Raw genomic sequence first — 16525 nt, 5'->3', positions numbered from 1 at the left:
TGTTTTAAGACTCTCTACGCTTATCAGGAGGACCTTTAAACCTGGATTAATCCCCCCGAAGTTCTAAATCCTTTTGCCTTGGGGGCTGAAATCTGGTTCCTTAACCTTTTGAATCATCAACGTTTGCTTTGAAAGTTGGCACTTTTCTGATTAAATGGCAGGAGAGATGGGAACTAAGCCTTACAGAGCTGAGCACATTGATTTCAATTATCACCTTTAATCCATGCCTCTTCATAATGTGCGGTTTTCTTTTCTTAATTAGAAAGAGCCAGGGATTATCTGCACAAAACCGGAAGGTTTATTGTCATTGGCGGGATTGTCTCTCCTGTCCACGACTCCTATGGAAAACAGGTGGGTCCTCTTCTGCCCCCCTCTTCCGTGGCCCCCCTTCCTGACCTGAGGGCTCCCCTGGTATAATGCTGCCCCACTGCCATTGCTCTTAGGATTCGTGGAAACACAAAATAGCCAGGAACAGGTGTCCTGCTTCCTGTCTCTGGACCACAGTCTGACCTGAGTGGATCAGGTCAGATGGGTGGGTGTGGGCAGCAGCTGGGAGAAACAGCTGCCCGCGACCTGGCCCAGTTGGAACGGATTAAAAGAAGAGCAGGCACACCTGCTGAGGGCCAAATGCAACCTGGCGACTCATTATGGGCTAGGCACTCTTTCCTGGGATTTTAGAAGAAAAAGACCTATCCCTCTTATAATCTGATTTAGAATTCATTTCCCTGCCCCTCCATCCCTGCTGCACATCTCAGACTACGTAGAAGCTCTCCTGGTCCTTCCTCTCCTCCCTCAGGTCCAACTCGGTGGGTTCTGGGGACGTCACCAGCCAGACCGAGCCGTGAGACAAGGCAGCACTTGCCAAGTTAAGTCTCATGCCTGTGCTGGGCGAACCCTGGCTGCTCGGTCAGTTCGAGGCTCACTTGTGGCCCTGTTGGGGGTACACTGCACACACCTTCTAACTCCCGCCCCCCGCCCCCTGCCCTTCCATGGCTGTGTGTGGCAGATAGACATGAAGAGGGCTCACACCTCATTCTCTGTCACCACTGAACAACGCTGCATTTTTATAGTGGGGCGGCTTGGGATGAAGTCTTGGGGAGGCTGTGGAGTCAAGGTGAGCCTCCCAACCACTGCTCCGTTTCTTCCCAGGGCCTTGTGTCGAGCCGGCACCGTCTCATCATGTGTCAGCTGGCCGTCCAGAACTCCGATTGGATCAGGTAGGGCTGGCCCCATGAGGCCAGAGGTGGGTGGCCCTGCTCCCTGGGGATGGGTGGAAAAAAGGAAGAGTCCCCACAGCAATTTGGACCCCACAGGAGTTGGGGGGTAGATATTAGCCCCACGCAGGCAATAATTACCTAAACATTCTGGGGTGGCCCAACTGATGACTTTATTTTTTAACCAAGCTATGGAGCTCATGAAACTGAAGAGGGGACTTTCAGGGTTTCATCTGCTCTGGCACTTTTGAATTCAGGGGTACACGCCGAGCTTCCAAACATGTCTTTGGGACTGGGGTGAGGCAGGGCCAGAAAATGAGAAGTGCCCTTCCCCTCCATCCCTGCTCACTTCCGTGAGCTCTTGCTACCTTTCAGGGAGTGTCCCCTGGCCTGGGCTCTTCCCTGTTCCTGAACTCAGGCTCCCTAGGGTGCACAGCGGTGCGGGGCGAGCCCGCGCTGGCCGCCTTTCCCTCCGATGGTCCCTGCACAGTCCTCTCGCTGAGATGGCAAATGCCCTCATCTGTCCTCCGTTAGCCGCTGGGCTTGTGGTGTAATTAAAGCAAGCTTCCCCTAATTATGCTAATTGTGCTCCCCCAAGCTCCTACGGTTATAATTTGCATAAGAAGATGACGGTTAAAAAAAAATAAGGGCACACCATTTGTACTGTAATTTCCCCCCATGGAAAAATAAGCAGCACCTAGAGGTTTCCATGAAAGGAGAGAAATGAAGGGCAGTTGACCTCAGAATGAGGGCTGCAGAGAGTGAGTGGAGACAAGATGGGGTGGGCGGAAATGAGGGCAGCGAAGGAAAGCAACAACAACAATGAAATTGTGATCCAGGCCGTCCGTGTGCAGGGATTTGTGTGAGCAGCCTTGCCCTGTACAGACCTCTCGTCCTCCACCCCCGACTTAGAGGTCAGCTAGGGAGACGGCTCGGAGGAAGGCAAGGAGCTTGAGAGCCAACAGCGCATCTGTGATCCAGTCAGGGGAGACGTGAAGCCCCTCGCACTGCACCTCATGATCTCAGGGGACAAGGGGACCAGTCAGGACATTCTGGGCAGGAGACTGTTACTGCTTGTATGTGACTAGAAGCTTCTGAAATAACTCCCTCATTCAGTCAACAAATCCTTACTGAACACTCACGGCCTGCCCTGCCCTGCCCTGCCCTGCTCCAGGCACTGGGACAGCCAGAATCTCGAGAATTGAGGCTTGGAGCTAGCTTTAGAGATAGGGGCTGGGCACACTGGGGCCTGTTTAGCCAGGTCAGGTGTCTGCTTATCTCAAGGGGGGAGAGTGGTCGGGGATCTTCGGGGAACCAGGCCCAGGGCAAGCTGGGTCTCGAAGGGTTCTTAGTTTGTGAGCTCTCTGCTCTGGGAACTTTCGGTGTGCTGCACGATGGGAGGTGGGCAGGGAGCGTTCAGCTGCTAAGAACATGTTTGAGAAACATCCCAGTTTAGCAGCTCATTAAGTTGGCAGTTAAGCCCGAGTGCTCTATCAGTCTGGCGCTGGATCCCTGCTCACTTTCCATCCTGGAAGAGCAGCAGGTGTGGGCCAGTCTTCCGGGCCGTGCCTTCGGGTCTGGCTGTCGTGATCACCTCCATGCCCACAGAGCGCCCCACTGCACAGGGAGGTGGACACATGCAGATTCCCCAGGGCAGGTAACTGTAGTCACCACTGGATGAGGGCCTGACTCATTGAATTCTTATCACAATCCCATAAGGTCCAGAGAGTTCCCGTTTTGCAGGTAAGAATCAGAGCAAGATGCTATACTAGTCCCCTTGGATATAAAACACGTTGACCCCTTCTCATAACCCCACAAGAGAGCTATTATTCTCAGTTCTGTTTTACAGATGGGAATGTGAGCACCAAAGGTCAGCTAGCCTTCCCCAAAAACCCCACAGTTGGGAAGATCAGGTGCTGGGATTAACCCTGGCCGGTCTGGTACCAGCATCTGTTCACGTGACCCTCTGTCATACTCCTCTCATTTTGCAGAGGGGAAACCGAGGGGCAGGAAGGTGACCTGAGCCCATGTTGTATCCGATTCGAGATCTAAGTCCACGGTATGACCAGGTCTGCTAAGCTTGTTGAGCGCTGTGTCCATAAGGATAGAGGGTGAGAATGGAAACCAAGGGAAACATCTTTCTGATTGTCAGGGTGGACCCGTGGGAGTGCTACCAGGACACCTGGCAGACGACCTGCAGCGTTCTCGAACACCATCGGGACCTCATGAAGGTGAGCTGGGCCCAACAGCCCACAGAAGCCGGGCAGGCCAGGCAAAGGGTGTCTCCTGCTTCTTGGCCATTAGTGGCGGAAGCACCCAGGAGGGCAGTGACTTAGGAACCCAGAGCAGCACCAGAGGCTGCTCCCTGCCTGGATGTGACCTGGGGACAGTTTTCATCTTCTGGCAGTGAGTTTGAGGTGGGCTTAAGATCACAGCTGGAAAACTCTGGAAAGTGAGGAGAGAAGGAGGACCAGACAAAGAAAGTCAGGAGGAGAGGGGACGCTGGGCAGAGGAACCAGCATCCAGGTCCTCCTGCCGCACATCTTGGGGACCCAGCGGTCCTCTCACTGCAGCTTAGCACGCTGGGACTGGAGTGCTTCTGACCCACGGGCATCGCCGTCATGAGAACATTCCTCCTCACGAGAGCCCGAGGGGAGTTCCCGTCATGGCTCAGTGGTTAACAAATCTGACTTGGAACCATGAGGTTGCGGGTTCGGTCCCTGGTCTCACTCAGTGGGTGAAGGATCCAGCGTTGCCGTGAGCTGTGGTGTAGGTCGCAGACGCGGCTCAGATCCGGCGTTGCTGTGGCTGTGGGGCTGTGGTGTAGGCCAGCGGCTATGTTGATCTTTGTCTGGGGCTGGGGAGGGCTCAGCATCAGGCTCAGCGGAGGTGAGGAAGATGGATTGCTCTGATTCAACCCCTAGCCTTGGAATCTCCATATGCTGCGGGTGTGGCTCTAATAAGACAAAAAAAAAAAAAAAGTCCGAGGGCAGATGGTGTTCTCAGCCTCGTTTTATCTGTGGGTAAGAGGAAGCACTGAGAGGTGAATTGGGATCTCTGAGGACACAGTGACTGCCTAGTCCACACGAGGGATGCCCGGGGCTGGTAGCAGGAGGCAGTGACAGAGGAGCTGGTTGCTAGGTAAGCACAGGTTCCACATCAGCCAGCAGCACCGGCCGCATGTGCAGAAAGCAGCCTTCGCAGATCAATACCAACCCATCGACTCCCACCCAGACAGGATGAAAAGCCCGGCCCACCGAGACAGGCTGCAGTCCCTCCTCCTCCCTCCGCTGAACCTGATGCTGAGCCCTCCCCAGCCCCCGACAGAGATCAAAATGGCATCTTCGGGACACGGGGAGCGCCTCCCTCCCACCTGCATTTGCCGTCAGAGGGCCTGTCAGAATCTTCTCCTTGGAGGGCTCTCAGCAGCCCCAGAGCCCCCACACTCCACCAGCTGTGCACAGTGCTTTATTTCAACAGTGCTGGATCTTGGGGGCTCCAAGCCACCCAGGAAGTCAAGAGCAAGGGCAGTAGAAAGGACTAGCTGGCTGCGGCTTCACCTGTTAAGTTCCTTCCCCGTGGAATTGAAGAAATCCCATCCCCCTTCTTTCTGCTTTCAGAACCCTTCACACACATCCTGAGTCTGTCCTGGGCCCCCGGAAAGGACTCTGACATAGAGTGGCGCTGACCTGCTCCTCTGGGCTGGTCTGAACAGCAGCAGTGATCAAAGACCTCTCCTCTTGCTGTATAAGGATGTATCGGTCAGGACAGGCTAAGATAGGCCAACATCCTTCACATCTCAGTGGCTTCACATGAGTGAATTTCTCACACTACACGTCAGCTGGGGACGCGGCTGGGGGCCAGTGCTCCTTCTGCTCACCCAGGAGCTGCAGGCTGCACGATGGAAGGGAGGAACCAGGGGCCCCGCAGGCAGGCCTGAGCCCTGGCTATACCAGCCAGGAAGCCTGGCTGCTGTTTCTGCTGTCTAGATGTCTGGGCTTCTCGAACCCTCCCTCTGTTACTCATGCCCAGAGGCAGGAGGCTGGGCCAGTGATGCTTGGCTGGGGCCGCAGCTGTTGCGGTCCTGGTCATAGACCTGCAGATAATGTCAGTCATGATGCACTTTGGAGTGGGAGCTTGGAGCTGCCTGTCTCCCCAGTCCCAGCGTCAGGCCTGTGTTCCTGTGTGGAAAGCAAACCTCTTGGGGGGGGCGGGAGAGAGACGCGGGGATGGATAGGTGATACAGGCCTTTGAGAACATGGGAGCGTGTGGGGGCAGAGTGGAGCAGGTGGCTAGCACTGTTCTCCTCCAGCACCGAACAGGTCCAATGGGACTATTGATGCACACGCTGCAGGAGGAAGAAAGTCCTCAGCTACCAGACCAGTTATTTGATGGGCATGTGGCATTTTCTTTCCTGGAGGTGAAATCATAATAAAAAAGAGGCAGACTGTCCCCTCCACTCCACTAGCTGCAGCTGGGCAGAGACTCCCACAAAGCCGGCTGAGAAGGCCCCCGTGGTCCCCGACCTCAGCTGGCCCCCAGATGTGGCCGGATGCTGTCATGACCATCTCCTGTCAGGAATACTGCAGCAGTGACAGGTCACCCCACAAGAGGAAATGCCTGCCCTTCCAGGGCTTGGGAGGACTCACACGCTGCTCTGGCTGCGGGGTTGCGGGTGGAAGATGTCTTGGAGGGTGACCTCAGCCCTGGGACTTGGGGACCCTCTGGCAGCCGGACTCAGTAATGCGGAAAGGGTGATGGTTGGCTTTCAGGGAAGGGACCTTGAATAAGCAAGGGCTCTGGGAAGCTAAACAGATTGAAAATTCATCCTTTGTTTCTCTCTCCCACCCACTCAGGCAAGGGATGGGGGGGGTTGCTTCTGGGTCAGCTGTGAAGAATGCTGCGTTATCAGTTCTGTGTTTTCTGTGGCCCTAGAGAGAAGCAGCGGGCCAGATAACACGGGACAATGGATAATACACATAGAATTTCCGTTTGGCTCTGGAATGTGCATTCACACTGTGAGCAGGCGCAAGAGTGCCCAGAACCCCGCCCCCCCTTCCTGCAGCACAAACACATCCTGCTCTGCCTGGCACCACTCCCGGCCTGGCCCTGCCATTGGCATCTCTGGCCTGGAGAGGCGGCAGGTGGTGATAACGCCTGGTGTTTGTATGACCTTTCCCAAGCTTGTACAGCCCTTTTGCAGACATGACCTCATTTGAGCCCCATGAAACAAGGGGGGGGGTGGAGGGGCAGGTATGCATGTTCCGCAGGAGGTCACAACGTGTACAAAGTTCCTGCTACATGCTGGATGCACTAAAGGCACTCTGTGTGTGTTCGCTTGGGTAATCTTGCCACAACCCAGAAAGGCAGCTCTGTTCCCTCTGTGTGTCAGGTTCCTGAATGGAGATTCAGGGGCAGTTAAGTAGCTATCCAAGGTCACACAGCCAGAGTGGGGCAGAGCTCAAACTCGAACCCAAGTCTGTGCATCAACACATCCCGTGCTTTTTCCCATTGAGCTCTCTTGCCTCCTGCCAGCCTCGTGTGGTCATGGGACAGCTGGGCCTAGAACCCACCCCAGTCCTCTTTCTCAGCTCCAGGACACCTCATGATGGTGGACAAGCAGATGAGCATTTGGCAATAACTGGGAAACGCTTGCGTAAGTCACTTGGCTAATGTCACCGACTCTGCCCTTCTTCCCCTAGCGGGTGACTGGCTGCATCCTCTCCAATGTTAACACACCCTCCATGACACCTGTCATCGGACAGCCCCAGAATGAGACCTCCCAGCCCATTTACCAGAACAGCAATGTGCCCACCAAGCCCACGGCAGGTAAGGAAACGTTGCTATAGAACAGTGGTCCTCAAGCTTCAGAATTGCCTGGAGGGCTTGTTCAAATCCAGATCGCTAAATGCCACCCCAGAATTTGATTCAGTGGGGCTGGGAGGAAAAGAATTTGCGCTTTTAAAAAGGTGACGCCGATGCTCTGGTCCAGGGACTGTACTTTGGGAATTCTTAATATAGAGCATCAGAGAGAAAGAGCCGCAGTGAAAGAGACAGGGACAGAGACAGAGAGAGAGACGGGGTGATGGTGCGCATTTTACTGTAAATGTGGTTGCCTTAACCGGGGATCGAAGCTGCAAAGGGGGCGGTTTTCTCTGCCTTTTCCAAGGGGTTGAGGATCTTGCCCAGGGTCACACAGCAGGGATGTAGCGGGGCCAGGAGTCAAACCCAGGCACTCTGTAGCCAGAGCCGCACACCTTAGCCATCCCTTTGGTGACAAAGAGCAGCACCGCTCCAACACTTAGCCAACAGCTAGTACTATATGCTTGCACGGTGCTCAGTGCTTCACAGGGGTTTTCATTTAATGCAGTGCTTCTGTGATGTAGATGCTCTACATGTAGATACTCTCTTTACAAAGAGAAAACAGCTTCAGAGAAGGTAAGTGATTTGCTTAAGGTCACACAGCTCAGGAATAGAAGAGCCAGAGTTCATGTTTAGAACTGTCTGATTCCAAGGTCCATGTTCTAGGATTTTCTTCTAGGCCAATTTGCAAGAGACAGATCCTAGTATTACTTTTCAATCCTAGAGACCATGAGCTGTTTTGTTATCAGTCTGTCATAAATAGGGTAATTCATAAGGAAGAGCCAGAATTGCATAGTTTGCATACAGCTCTATGTGGGGCCTGAGAAAAAATTTCTGGATTAGAGCCCAGAGAGATCACTGAAAACCAGATCCCCCTCAGCCAAAGTAGGATGTCTGATTATTCTAAAGACCATCTGCATGGGAAAGAAGGCCTTCGCCCAGCAGAAATTATTCTGAGTTCCTTGCCACAGGCCGAGTCTCCGTGGATTTGGGCATTAGTGTTTCATGTTGGGAGAGGCTGAGAAAAAGCCCACGGTGTTTAAAAAAAAAAAAAAAAGTGCAAACAGAGTACATGTCCATTAAATGGAAAATACACTACAGCATATTTACAACTTTTGCTACATAGACCAATCTGCATAACACATATAATAAAAATAGAAGAAAAATACTAAGTGAATGCTTTAGTGGTGATTATCTCTAGCAGTGGAATAATGGGTGCTTTTTATTTTCCTTTATATATATATATGTTCCCCTTCCATATTTTCCAATTTTTCAATAGTGTAATAAACACGATTAGAAAATAGATTCCCATCTAGGGCTCAGAATGCTCATGCCTTGGACCGTGGATGCGGAGAGGGAGTTGGGGCTGTCAGGTTTCTGTTCTTTCTCTCTGTCCTCCTTCTGCCTCCCCCGCCCCAACCCCCGCCCCTCCAGAGCAGCTACATTGTTTCCAGTGGCCCAAACTCGGGGGCTGAGGGGAGTGTGAGTTGTGAGTGGTTCCCCCTCTGTCCCTTGCTCTCTCTCATAGCCAAGATCCTGGGAAAGGTGGGTGAGAGCCTAAGCCGGATCTGCTGTGTCCGCCCGCCGGTGGAGCGCTTCACCTTTGTGGGTAAGGATGCAAGGACCTTCTTGACCAATCCTGCCTCGTTTCTTTCCCTCCTCCCTTCATCCATTCAGCAGATGCTCCCAGCCCCAGCACCTGCTGCTGTGGGATGAGCATCTATAGAGCCATGGTTGAGAGGAAACAGAGGATGTTCCAGGACCTCGGGGCCAAGCCGTTAGGGGAGCCCAGAGGCATAGTCATCCTGGCCCCGGGGCACCTGGAGACTTCCTGTACTCCTCTCTTCTCCTGGGCTATGCTGGTCCTCCCCTCTATAGAGTGTGTCCACAGAGGTCTCAGGGGCCCAGCATCCCCCACCCCGGGCCCTCCCAGCTCTGGCAGGGTCAGTACTCCTGCTGAGAGGCTAAGAACCCACAAGCCCTTTCCTTCGCTGCACCCCGAGGACCCAACATGGATGAGAACATCTGTCTCTGGAGCTCTTTCCCATACAAAGCCCAAATCCCACCCAGCAGAAGAGCTGAAAGCCCAACCCTCATTCATTTGACTCTTGGGGGGTGTCTTCTGCCTTTCCTGAGATTTCCAGCTTCCAACCTTGAAAAGGAACTAAGAGGGATGTTGAGGAGGCAGAGAGGCAGGGGGCCAAGCTGGCATCTCTGTGGTTCTGTGCACCCTTAGAGCACACGGCAAAGCCTGGGTCTTGCGTCTTCCCCAGGCTCTGCATTCTGCCACGTGAAAAGTCTCAGCGTGCTTTGAACCAGGTAACGCTAACCAAGAGAGAGCCACCTCCTTGTGACTCTGCGAGCTGTCTCCCTAGGTTTGAGAACGTTGATCTTGTGACCACCCTCCCCCGAATACAGAAAGAAACAGAAGGCGCTCAGCATGAGCACCTGTGTGTCTGTCATTGGCTGCCCAGCCAGGCTGTTGAATTCTGAAAGTCCCAGGAAAGTGAAGCCTCCCCCCAGAGCCTGAGGAGATGCCCCCCCTCCATTTTAAGCTGGACCATGCTCCCCATTTATGCTACTCAGACGCCCCTACTTCCACCCCACACCCCACCCCGTGTTCTCCCTCTGCCAGGAAGTTGGTTCCCTGATGCTTCTGCGTTTCCCCTTTCCTCCCTAGACGAGAACGCCAATCTGGGCACGGTGATGCGGTACGAGGAGATCGGTGAGTAGGGCTGGGAAGGGGGGACATTTGGAGCCACCTACCTCCACCATGGGCAAAGTGGGGGAGGGGAGAGGCTTGAACGCCCTGCGTGGAAGGATGACTAGTCAATCATTCTTCCCCAGCCAAGATCAGAGTCTTAGTTATCTCCCCTTTGACATCTAACTGGATTCAGGCAGGTTCCCAGGAGGTAGGGCTGGATCAGTTGGCAATTTTCCCTTCAGAACTTCTCCATCATCCAAAAGACATGGGAGCTGAGTTCACTGCCAGCCAGAGAGACTCTTCTTTTGCCCACAACACTGGGCCCGCAGTGGACGAGCTCGCCTGCCTTCCTCACCAGGGGATTCCAGGGCGTGGAGGACGAGCAGGAGAGGGGGACAGAAAGCCATCTATAGCCTACCCCCACCCCCACCCCCAACCCCGGAGACAGAGCAGGTGGAGGGTGGTTACATGGAACCCATGGAAGTGAGCCGAGTTCAGGGCAACCCCAAGAAGCAAACCAGAAAACGGATCATTCCAAGGTTCCAGAGTAGTCTAGGGTTACGCGTGTCTGTGGCCGGTGGAGGTCAGACAGCAAGAGCGTGAAGTCAATGCAGGTAGCAGGTGACAAGGAGGGTTGGTGACAACTGGAATGCTTGAAGGATGAGAGGCAGCCTGGGGTCCAGCAGACATGCTCTGTTTTCAGCTTGAGCTACAGAGATACTCCAGGCCTCCCTCTCACACCCTGGATTCCCCTGTCAGAGGGTGGAAGCGTGGGGCTGCACCTGAGCACCAGCTTCTCCCAGGAGGCCCAGCAGATGTGATGTCATTTCAAGGGACATCAGGTCTTATCCTCCAATCCAGGTTTAGGGGTGCCCCTGAGTCAGCTCATACTGGTTTGCTGGGACCATTTATAAAATGTTTAGGAATTTTCCCAGTTGGTTGTTAAATGTGGCCAATACCAAACATTAAATTATATTAAGTAGCAGTTAAATGCATTTGTACTAAAAACAAAGGTGGGAGTTCCTGTCGTGGTGCAGTGGTTAACGAATCCGACTAGGAACCATGAGGTTGTGGGTTCGGTCCCTGCCCTTGCTCAGTGGGTTAACGATCCGGCGTTGCCGTGAGCTGTGGTGTAGGTTGCAGACGTGCCTCAGATCCCGCGTTGCTGTGGCTCTGGCGTAGGCCGGCAGCTACAGCTCCGATTCAACCCCTAGCCTGGGAACCTCCATATGCCGCGGGAGCGGCCCAAGAAATAGCAACAACAACAACAAAAAAAAAGACAAAAGACAAAAAAAAAGGTAATAAGTACTCAAAACTCCTCACTTCCCAGTTCTTTCATGACATTTTAATAGCCTTTATTTATGAGCACATCGCTGTCTGAGGGCCACAGGAAAGGCACCTGCCTTTCTGGATGCTCCCCAGAGCTGGCTGGAGCATCTCACACCAGGTTCCACAGCCCCAAACACCCCCAAACCCCGCACTCCCCCTTCCACACCTGGCAGGGACGACCTTCCTGGGGAGTGGGGTGGCGAGGGGTCTGGACCAGCAGAGCTCAGAGCAGTCTTTAGATTTTGAACTATATTCCAATGTACGTTTTCCTCCCATGCCTTGTTCCAGAAAGAATGCATTGTGGCCAGGCTTCAGCTGTGACTTTGTTCATCTTCCAGCACCCGAGGCCAGAGTCTCAGGCTGTCCTGCCCTAGGGAGTTCCCCCTCGTACCAAGAGGCAGTGTGATGAGTGTTGGCGTTGCCAGTCTCCCAGGGCTCTTGTACACCAACCCACTGCAGCCTTGTAAGGGGCAGGCTAGTCTCGGCCCCATCTCACTCCTCTTTCAGAGAAGGGAAATCTGGGTGACCACAGCTGTCTGGGTCCATGCCCAGGCGGGGTACAGGTGGTGACTGCCTGAGTGTGTGGTGGAGCTGCAAAGGGCCTGGGGCCGGAGGCTTCTCATAACCAGGATTCCTGGGAGGAGAGGGCAATAGGAGAGCACTGATTCTGGCTGAAGCCCTGGATCCTGAGCCGGGGAAGGAGGCGGGACCCAAAGTGGAAGGAGCTGCTAGCCTGCGGACCACTGGGCTACGAGGCCCTCTGGCTCACACATCCTTTTTGAAATCCCCTTGCATGCTTCACGAGAAGGAAAAAGCCATTTCTCCTAGTTCGGTTAGCATCTATGGCTCTGTGTCCACCTTCTTAACCAGCTGACTGTGCCCAGGTCCTGCTCCAGACCCAAGGCTAGTGGACTGAAAGTGTGCACCTCAGTTTCCGATGATAAACCGGGGAAACCACTGCTGCCCTCCAGTGGCCACGCATGGGATCTCAAGCCCTGCTAGGGCCTCTGGTCTGTGACATCCATCTGTTCCAGTCCTGCAAGAGAAGGTGGAAACCCCACGCTTTAAGTTGCACTGCTTTGGCTTTAAAGATTACATTATACTCGAGTATACTACATTATACTCGAGTGAGAAAGTGAATCTCCGGCTTGAGAAATAGAAAAGAGATTTACTTCCATGACTGAGAGCAGGCTTTCTTAACCTTGGCACTGTTGACACGGAGAGATCAGATAATCCTGTAGGGTGGGGGCTGCAGTGTAGACTGTCCAGCAGCATTCGTGCCGTCTAGGTATGCAATGCCTGTAGCACAGCCCCTCCATCTAGTCTTGACAGCCTGAAATGTCTCCAGACACGGCCAAATTCTGGAGACAAAACTGCCCTCAATTGAAAACACCTGAGGTGGAAAGAGCTGAGGACCAGCACATCCTCTGGACACGGCTGCCCACAGTTACAGAGCTTTAGCCTTTTAATCGAGAGCTGACCTGGAACCCTGGGTGGCTCCACTCAGGAGATAGGGAACAGCAGGATCTCAGAACAAGCCCGTCCTGGCTCATCTCAGCTGCCTAAGGCTGGCTCATCCCCACAGGTGGCAGAACATAGAGGGAGGCAGGCACCATGGACCAGGGCAAGCCCTTCACCTGGGGCCTCCACGCTGCAAGAGCAAGGGCCACCGTTGCCATTCCCGGACTGCCATCCCAAAGCACCCAGGAGGCTCTTAGCCAGTCTGCCCAGGTTCCCTCTGTGGCCAGCGTATCTTCAATGCATTCTGAGCACCTACTGTGTGCAGGTCACCCTGCCAGACCCTGTAGATACAAAGATCAATTAAGGTCCCTGGACAATAGATCCTTAGATGATAGTGTGCCGGGGGGGGCAGGGGTGGAGAACAGGAGAGGCTGCAAGAAAATGTAGGCATTAAGATCCCGGTGTTCCATGGGGCTCTCTGAGGATGGGCTGCCCAGAGCCGGAATGATGAGACACTGGCAGTCTGCTACCAGCCCAACAGCCTCCACTGAGCCACAGCTGAGGCAAGTTCACCCTCTGACAGTCCTTGTCCGGCCCTGAGCCAGCTGCAGGATCCCAGGAAGGCACAGCTGTCAGCCATCTCTGTCTTTGGAAGGCTCAGAGCAGGGCTGCCTTGCTATTTCCAATGAGATACCCACAGTCACAGCCTCTCGATGGGCCAGGGATGCCTGGGGATTAAAGACATCACCTGATTCACACCCCAGATGGAGGTCTCTCCCGCTCTGGTGCCAAAAATCCCAGGATTCTTTTTCCCTCTGTTGCTCGGGTTTCAGGGCCCGAGTCAGTTTGCTGCCTGTTTTAAACAACAGTGGCCTCACTGGGATAATTCAGAGTGGGTTTAATGAGGGAAGAGAAACAACCAACAAGCAGGAAGTGTGCCAGGGCGTCAGGAAAGTGGCGAGGCAGGAGGGCAGCCTTGCTTCTCAGGCCCTTGGCCAGGGACAGTGGCCATGTAAAGACAGGACATCTGTGAACTCAGCTAGCCCATGAATTGAGGATGCCCTCCTGTCCCCATCACGTCAGCCCTTGTGACAGGGGCCAAGCTCCAGATAATGCACAGCAGCAGAGAAGCCAAACTCCACAGGCACTTGGGTTTGATATGGAGCGAAAGAGAGGCCCCTGGACCTTAGAGAAGGCACGTAGCTGGTTCAGTCTCTGAGTGACCAACCATCCCCGTTTAGCAGGGAAACCTGTCCTGAAACCCCAGAGCACCAGCAAACCTGGAAGTTCGTCTCCCTCCGTGTTCTGTTCTCCCTGAATGAGCTCCCCCTGTGGGAACAGGGCGGTCTGTAAATGAGCCTGGGGGGAGGGGAGAGCAAAGGTTTCAGGCTGCAGCGGTGCCTGGAAGAACTGGGCTTTGGAGCCCTAGGATGGGACCCTTTGTGTTCATGGGAGAAGCAGGCTGAGACTTGAATGTTCCCCAGGCCCCACTGACTCCCTTTGCAAATGTTTCCCCTCCTCAGAGCTGCGGATCTTGCTGCTGTGTGGCAGTGACCTTCTGGAGTCCTTCTGCATCCCAGGGCTCTGGAACGAGGCAGATGTGAGTAGCCAGAGCTGGGGAAGGATGGGGAGGGGGCACTCAGCTTCGGCCCCTGGTCTTCCCTCCGCATACAGCCTCCCCCCCCCCAATCTCCCCTCTTCTCTGAGCTCCCAGGAGGGCAATCCATTCACGTGCTGATGGAAGAAAATTCTCACCTACCCCAAGCTTTATCTCCTACTGTATTTTTAACTCCCTCCTCCTCGGGCTTGCTCAGTAAAGCCCCTGGGAAAAGGCAATCTCAGTCCCAGAATAGCTTCTCCGAGTAGTGCTTGGGGTTTGGGGGGGGGAGAATTTTTTTAAAGCCTTTGCCCTTTTGAAATTAGTGTGTGTTTTGTTTTTCTTTGATGCTTTTGAAGAGGTGGTAAATACTACCCTCGAATTCCCTTAACAAGAGAAAAGGGGTCAAGAGGGGAGAAGTTCATGGCAGAAGGTCAGTGGGATCTTTCTGGCAATTGGCTTGGGGTTGAGGGAACCAGGAAGTGAAACCTATACCATTTAGAACCTCAATGGACATCTTTTGTTACCAGAGCTGGCTGGGATGGTCTTTAGCAAATTCATAAATTACCCGCCAGGCATACATTCGTTTTGGGTTCTTTCATTAATTCACTCATCTGATGGCCGGAGATAATGCTAGCTCCCAAGCCCATAGCCCTGTGAGAGTTGGAGTCTCAGGACACATATTCTAGACCTAGTACTTTTTCATTAACTTGCTGTGTGTGAGCAGTTCTAGATCTAGTACTTTTTTTTTAATTACTTACTGAGCGATCCCATGCAAATCACTCAACTCCTTTGAGCCTTGGTTGCTTTTAAAAATCTGTAGAATGTTCTCTGTGGCATTCTGAGATTTTAAAGAAATACACAATCCTCTCCCTGCCCTCATGCGTTACATGGCAAAGCGTCTGCATGTGAAATGTTTTCGTGTACATATATGTCTCTGAAGAGAGAAAAAAGAGAGGATCAAACTCAAGATTCTAGTTCTACTCCAGAGTTCCCACTGTGGTGCAGTGGGTTAAGAACTTGACTGCAGTGGCTTGGGTCACTGTGGAGGCGTGGGTTCCATCCCTAGCCTGGCGCAGTGGGTTAAAGGATCCGGCATTGCCGCAGCTGTGATGTAGGTCCCCAGCTGGGGGACTTCCATATGTCGCCAAGTGGGACCATTAAAAAAAAAAAAACCCACACAGCTGATGACAGAATATTTTCTGAGAATCATTTTTGCCAGTCTCTAAAATGGGCATCATAATGTTGCAGGAAGGGGGAGCCCTTCCAGGACCCGGGAATGGACTCTTGTCTAACACTCAGAAATGAATTGTCCAGGGAGACACATGTGCTGATAAAGCTAAAGACTTTACTGGGCAACGGTGCCCAGGTGGCGAGCAGCAGGGTCAGGGAACCCGGGCGAACGGCTCTACCACGTGGCTCGCGATCTCGGGTCTTATGGGAATGGGGTTAGTTTCCATTTGTCTCTGGCCAGTTGTCTTGCTCGGCCGGTACTTGGTCGGTCAAGGTCCTTCCTGGCGGTACGCGCACCTCTCAGCCAGGATGGAGTCCAGCGCCAAGGATCCCAGGCGGCTGGGCATCTCCCCCCTCCTCTGGGCCCCTCTTGAATTCTCCCAGTTGGTTTTGGGGGGCAGCCCCCTGTTCCTTATCGGGGCTTCTGTTGTAAGACAACTCATACAAGTGGTTATTAGTATTGTGTCCGGCCAAGGTGGGGGGTTTCAGTCAGGGATCCCCTAACAACAACAGGACGCATCACATCGAGTTTGGGGAGAATGAGATGAGACTGTCCGTGTAACGTGCCCAGCCTAGCACTTAACACACAGTGACAAACAACTGTTCGGCCCGGTGAATTTACCGAAGCAGACACGCAGATAAACACGTCGGTGTTCGGGGCAAAGGCCGTAAATGCCACCACTGGTGGGATCACCAAGACAGACGGAGGGGCCCAGGGAAGCGAGTGACCCTGTGTAGTCCTTTGGTCTCCACCCGGACAATTTCCTGCAGGTGGAACATTAAACCTCCTTTCAGTTCTGGCTGAAGTGGCTTAATTAACTTTTACTTTCGTCTCTACTGCACAAGTTGCTTTGAGAGTAAAAGGTAATGCAGGCAACGTTCTGTACAAGGTTTCAGCAAATCTCTTTTGGGAATCCAGGCAAATCCAGGCAGTTGCCTGAGGCCCCGTCCCAGGGGGAGGTCCTGGCAGCCTGGCAGGGATCTGGAGCAAGGAAGGCGGCGGGGCCGAAGCCTGAAGGGCTGATTCATGAGCAGGACGTTTCGAGGGTCTCTTAAGAGTGGCATGTGGAGTGTTTCTCTCAAGGGCAGACCCGGCTCGGTGGAGCCTGAAGCTGACACGGGTGG

The 16525-nt window shown here is 53.6% G+C and overlaps 1 protein-coding gene across 5 annotated transcripts in view; it reads left to right on the top strand.

Moving 5' to 3' along the window:
* Positions 1 to 16525, top strand: part of NMNAT2 (nicotinamide nucleotide adenylyltransferase 2) — a 198505-nt gene that overhangs the window by 164060 nt on the left and 17920 nt on the right. For all 5 annotated transcript variants that reach the window (XM_047754440.1, XM_047754444.1, XM_047754443.1 and 2 more), the window contains exons 5-11: positions 263 to 351; positions 1150 to 1217; positions 3367 to 3445; positions 6917 to 7043; positions 8605 to 8685; positions 9757 to 9801; positions 14094 to 14170. In XM_047754440.1, the coding sequence (XP_047610396.1) occupies positions 263 to 351; positions 1150 to 1217; positions 3367 to 3445; positions 6917 to 7043; positions 8605 to 8685; positions 9757 to 9801; positions 14094 to 14170 (566 nt within the window). The remainder of the gene's footprint in view (positions 1 to 262; positions 352 to 1149; positions 1218 to 3366; positions 3446 to 6916; positions 7044 to 8604; positions 8686 to 9756; positions 9802 to 14093; positions 14171 to 16525) is intronic.

Source organism: Phacochoerus africanus, chromosome 11, assembly GCF_016906955.1.
Source record: "Phacochoerus africanus isolate WHEZ1 chromosome 11, ROS_Pafr_v1, whole genome shotgun sequence".
Classification (NCBI taxonomy): Eukaryota; Metazoa; Chordata; class Mammalia; order Artiodactyla; family Suidae; genus Phacochoerus; species Phacochoerus africanus.
The sequence above is the reverse complement of the archived record's forward strand: the minus strand, read 5'-3'. Positions and strand labels throughout refer to the sequence as shown.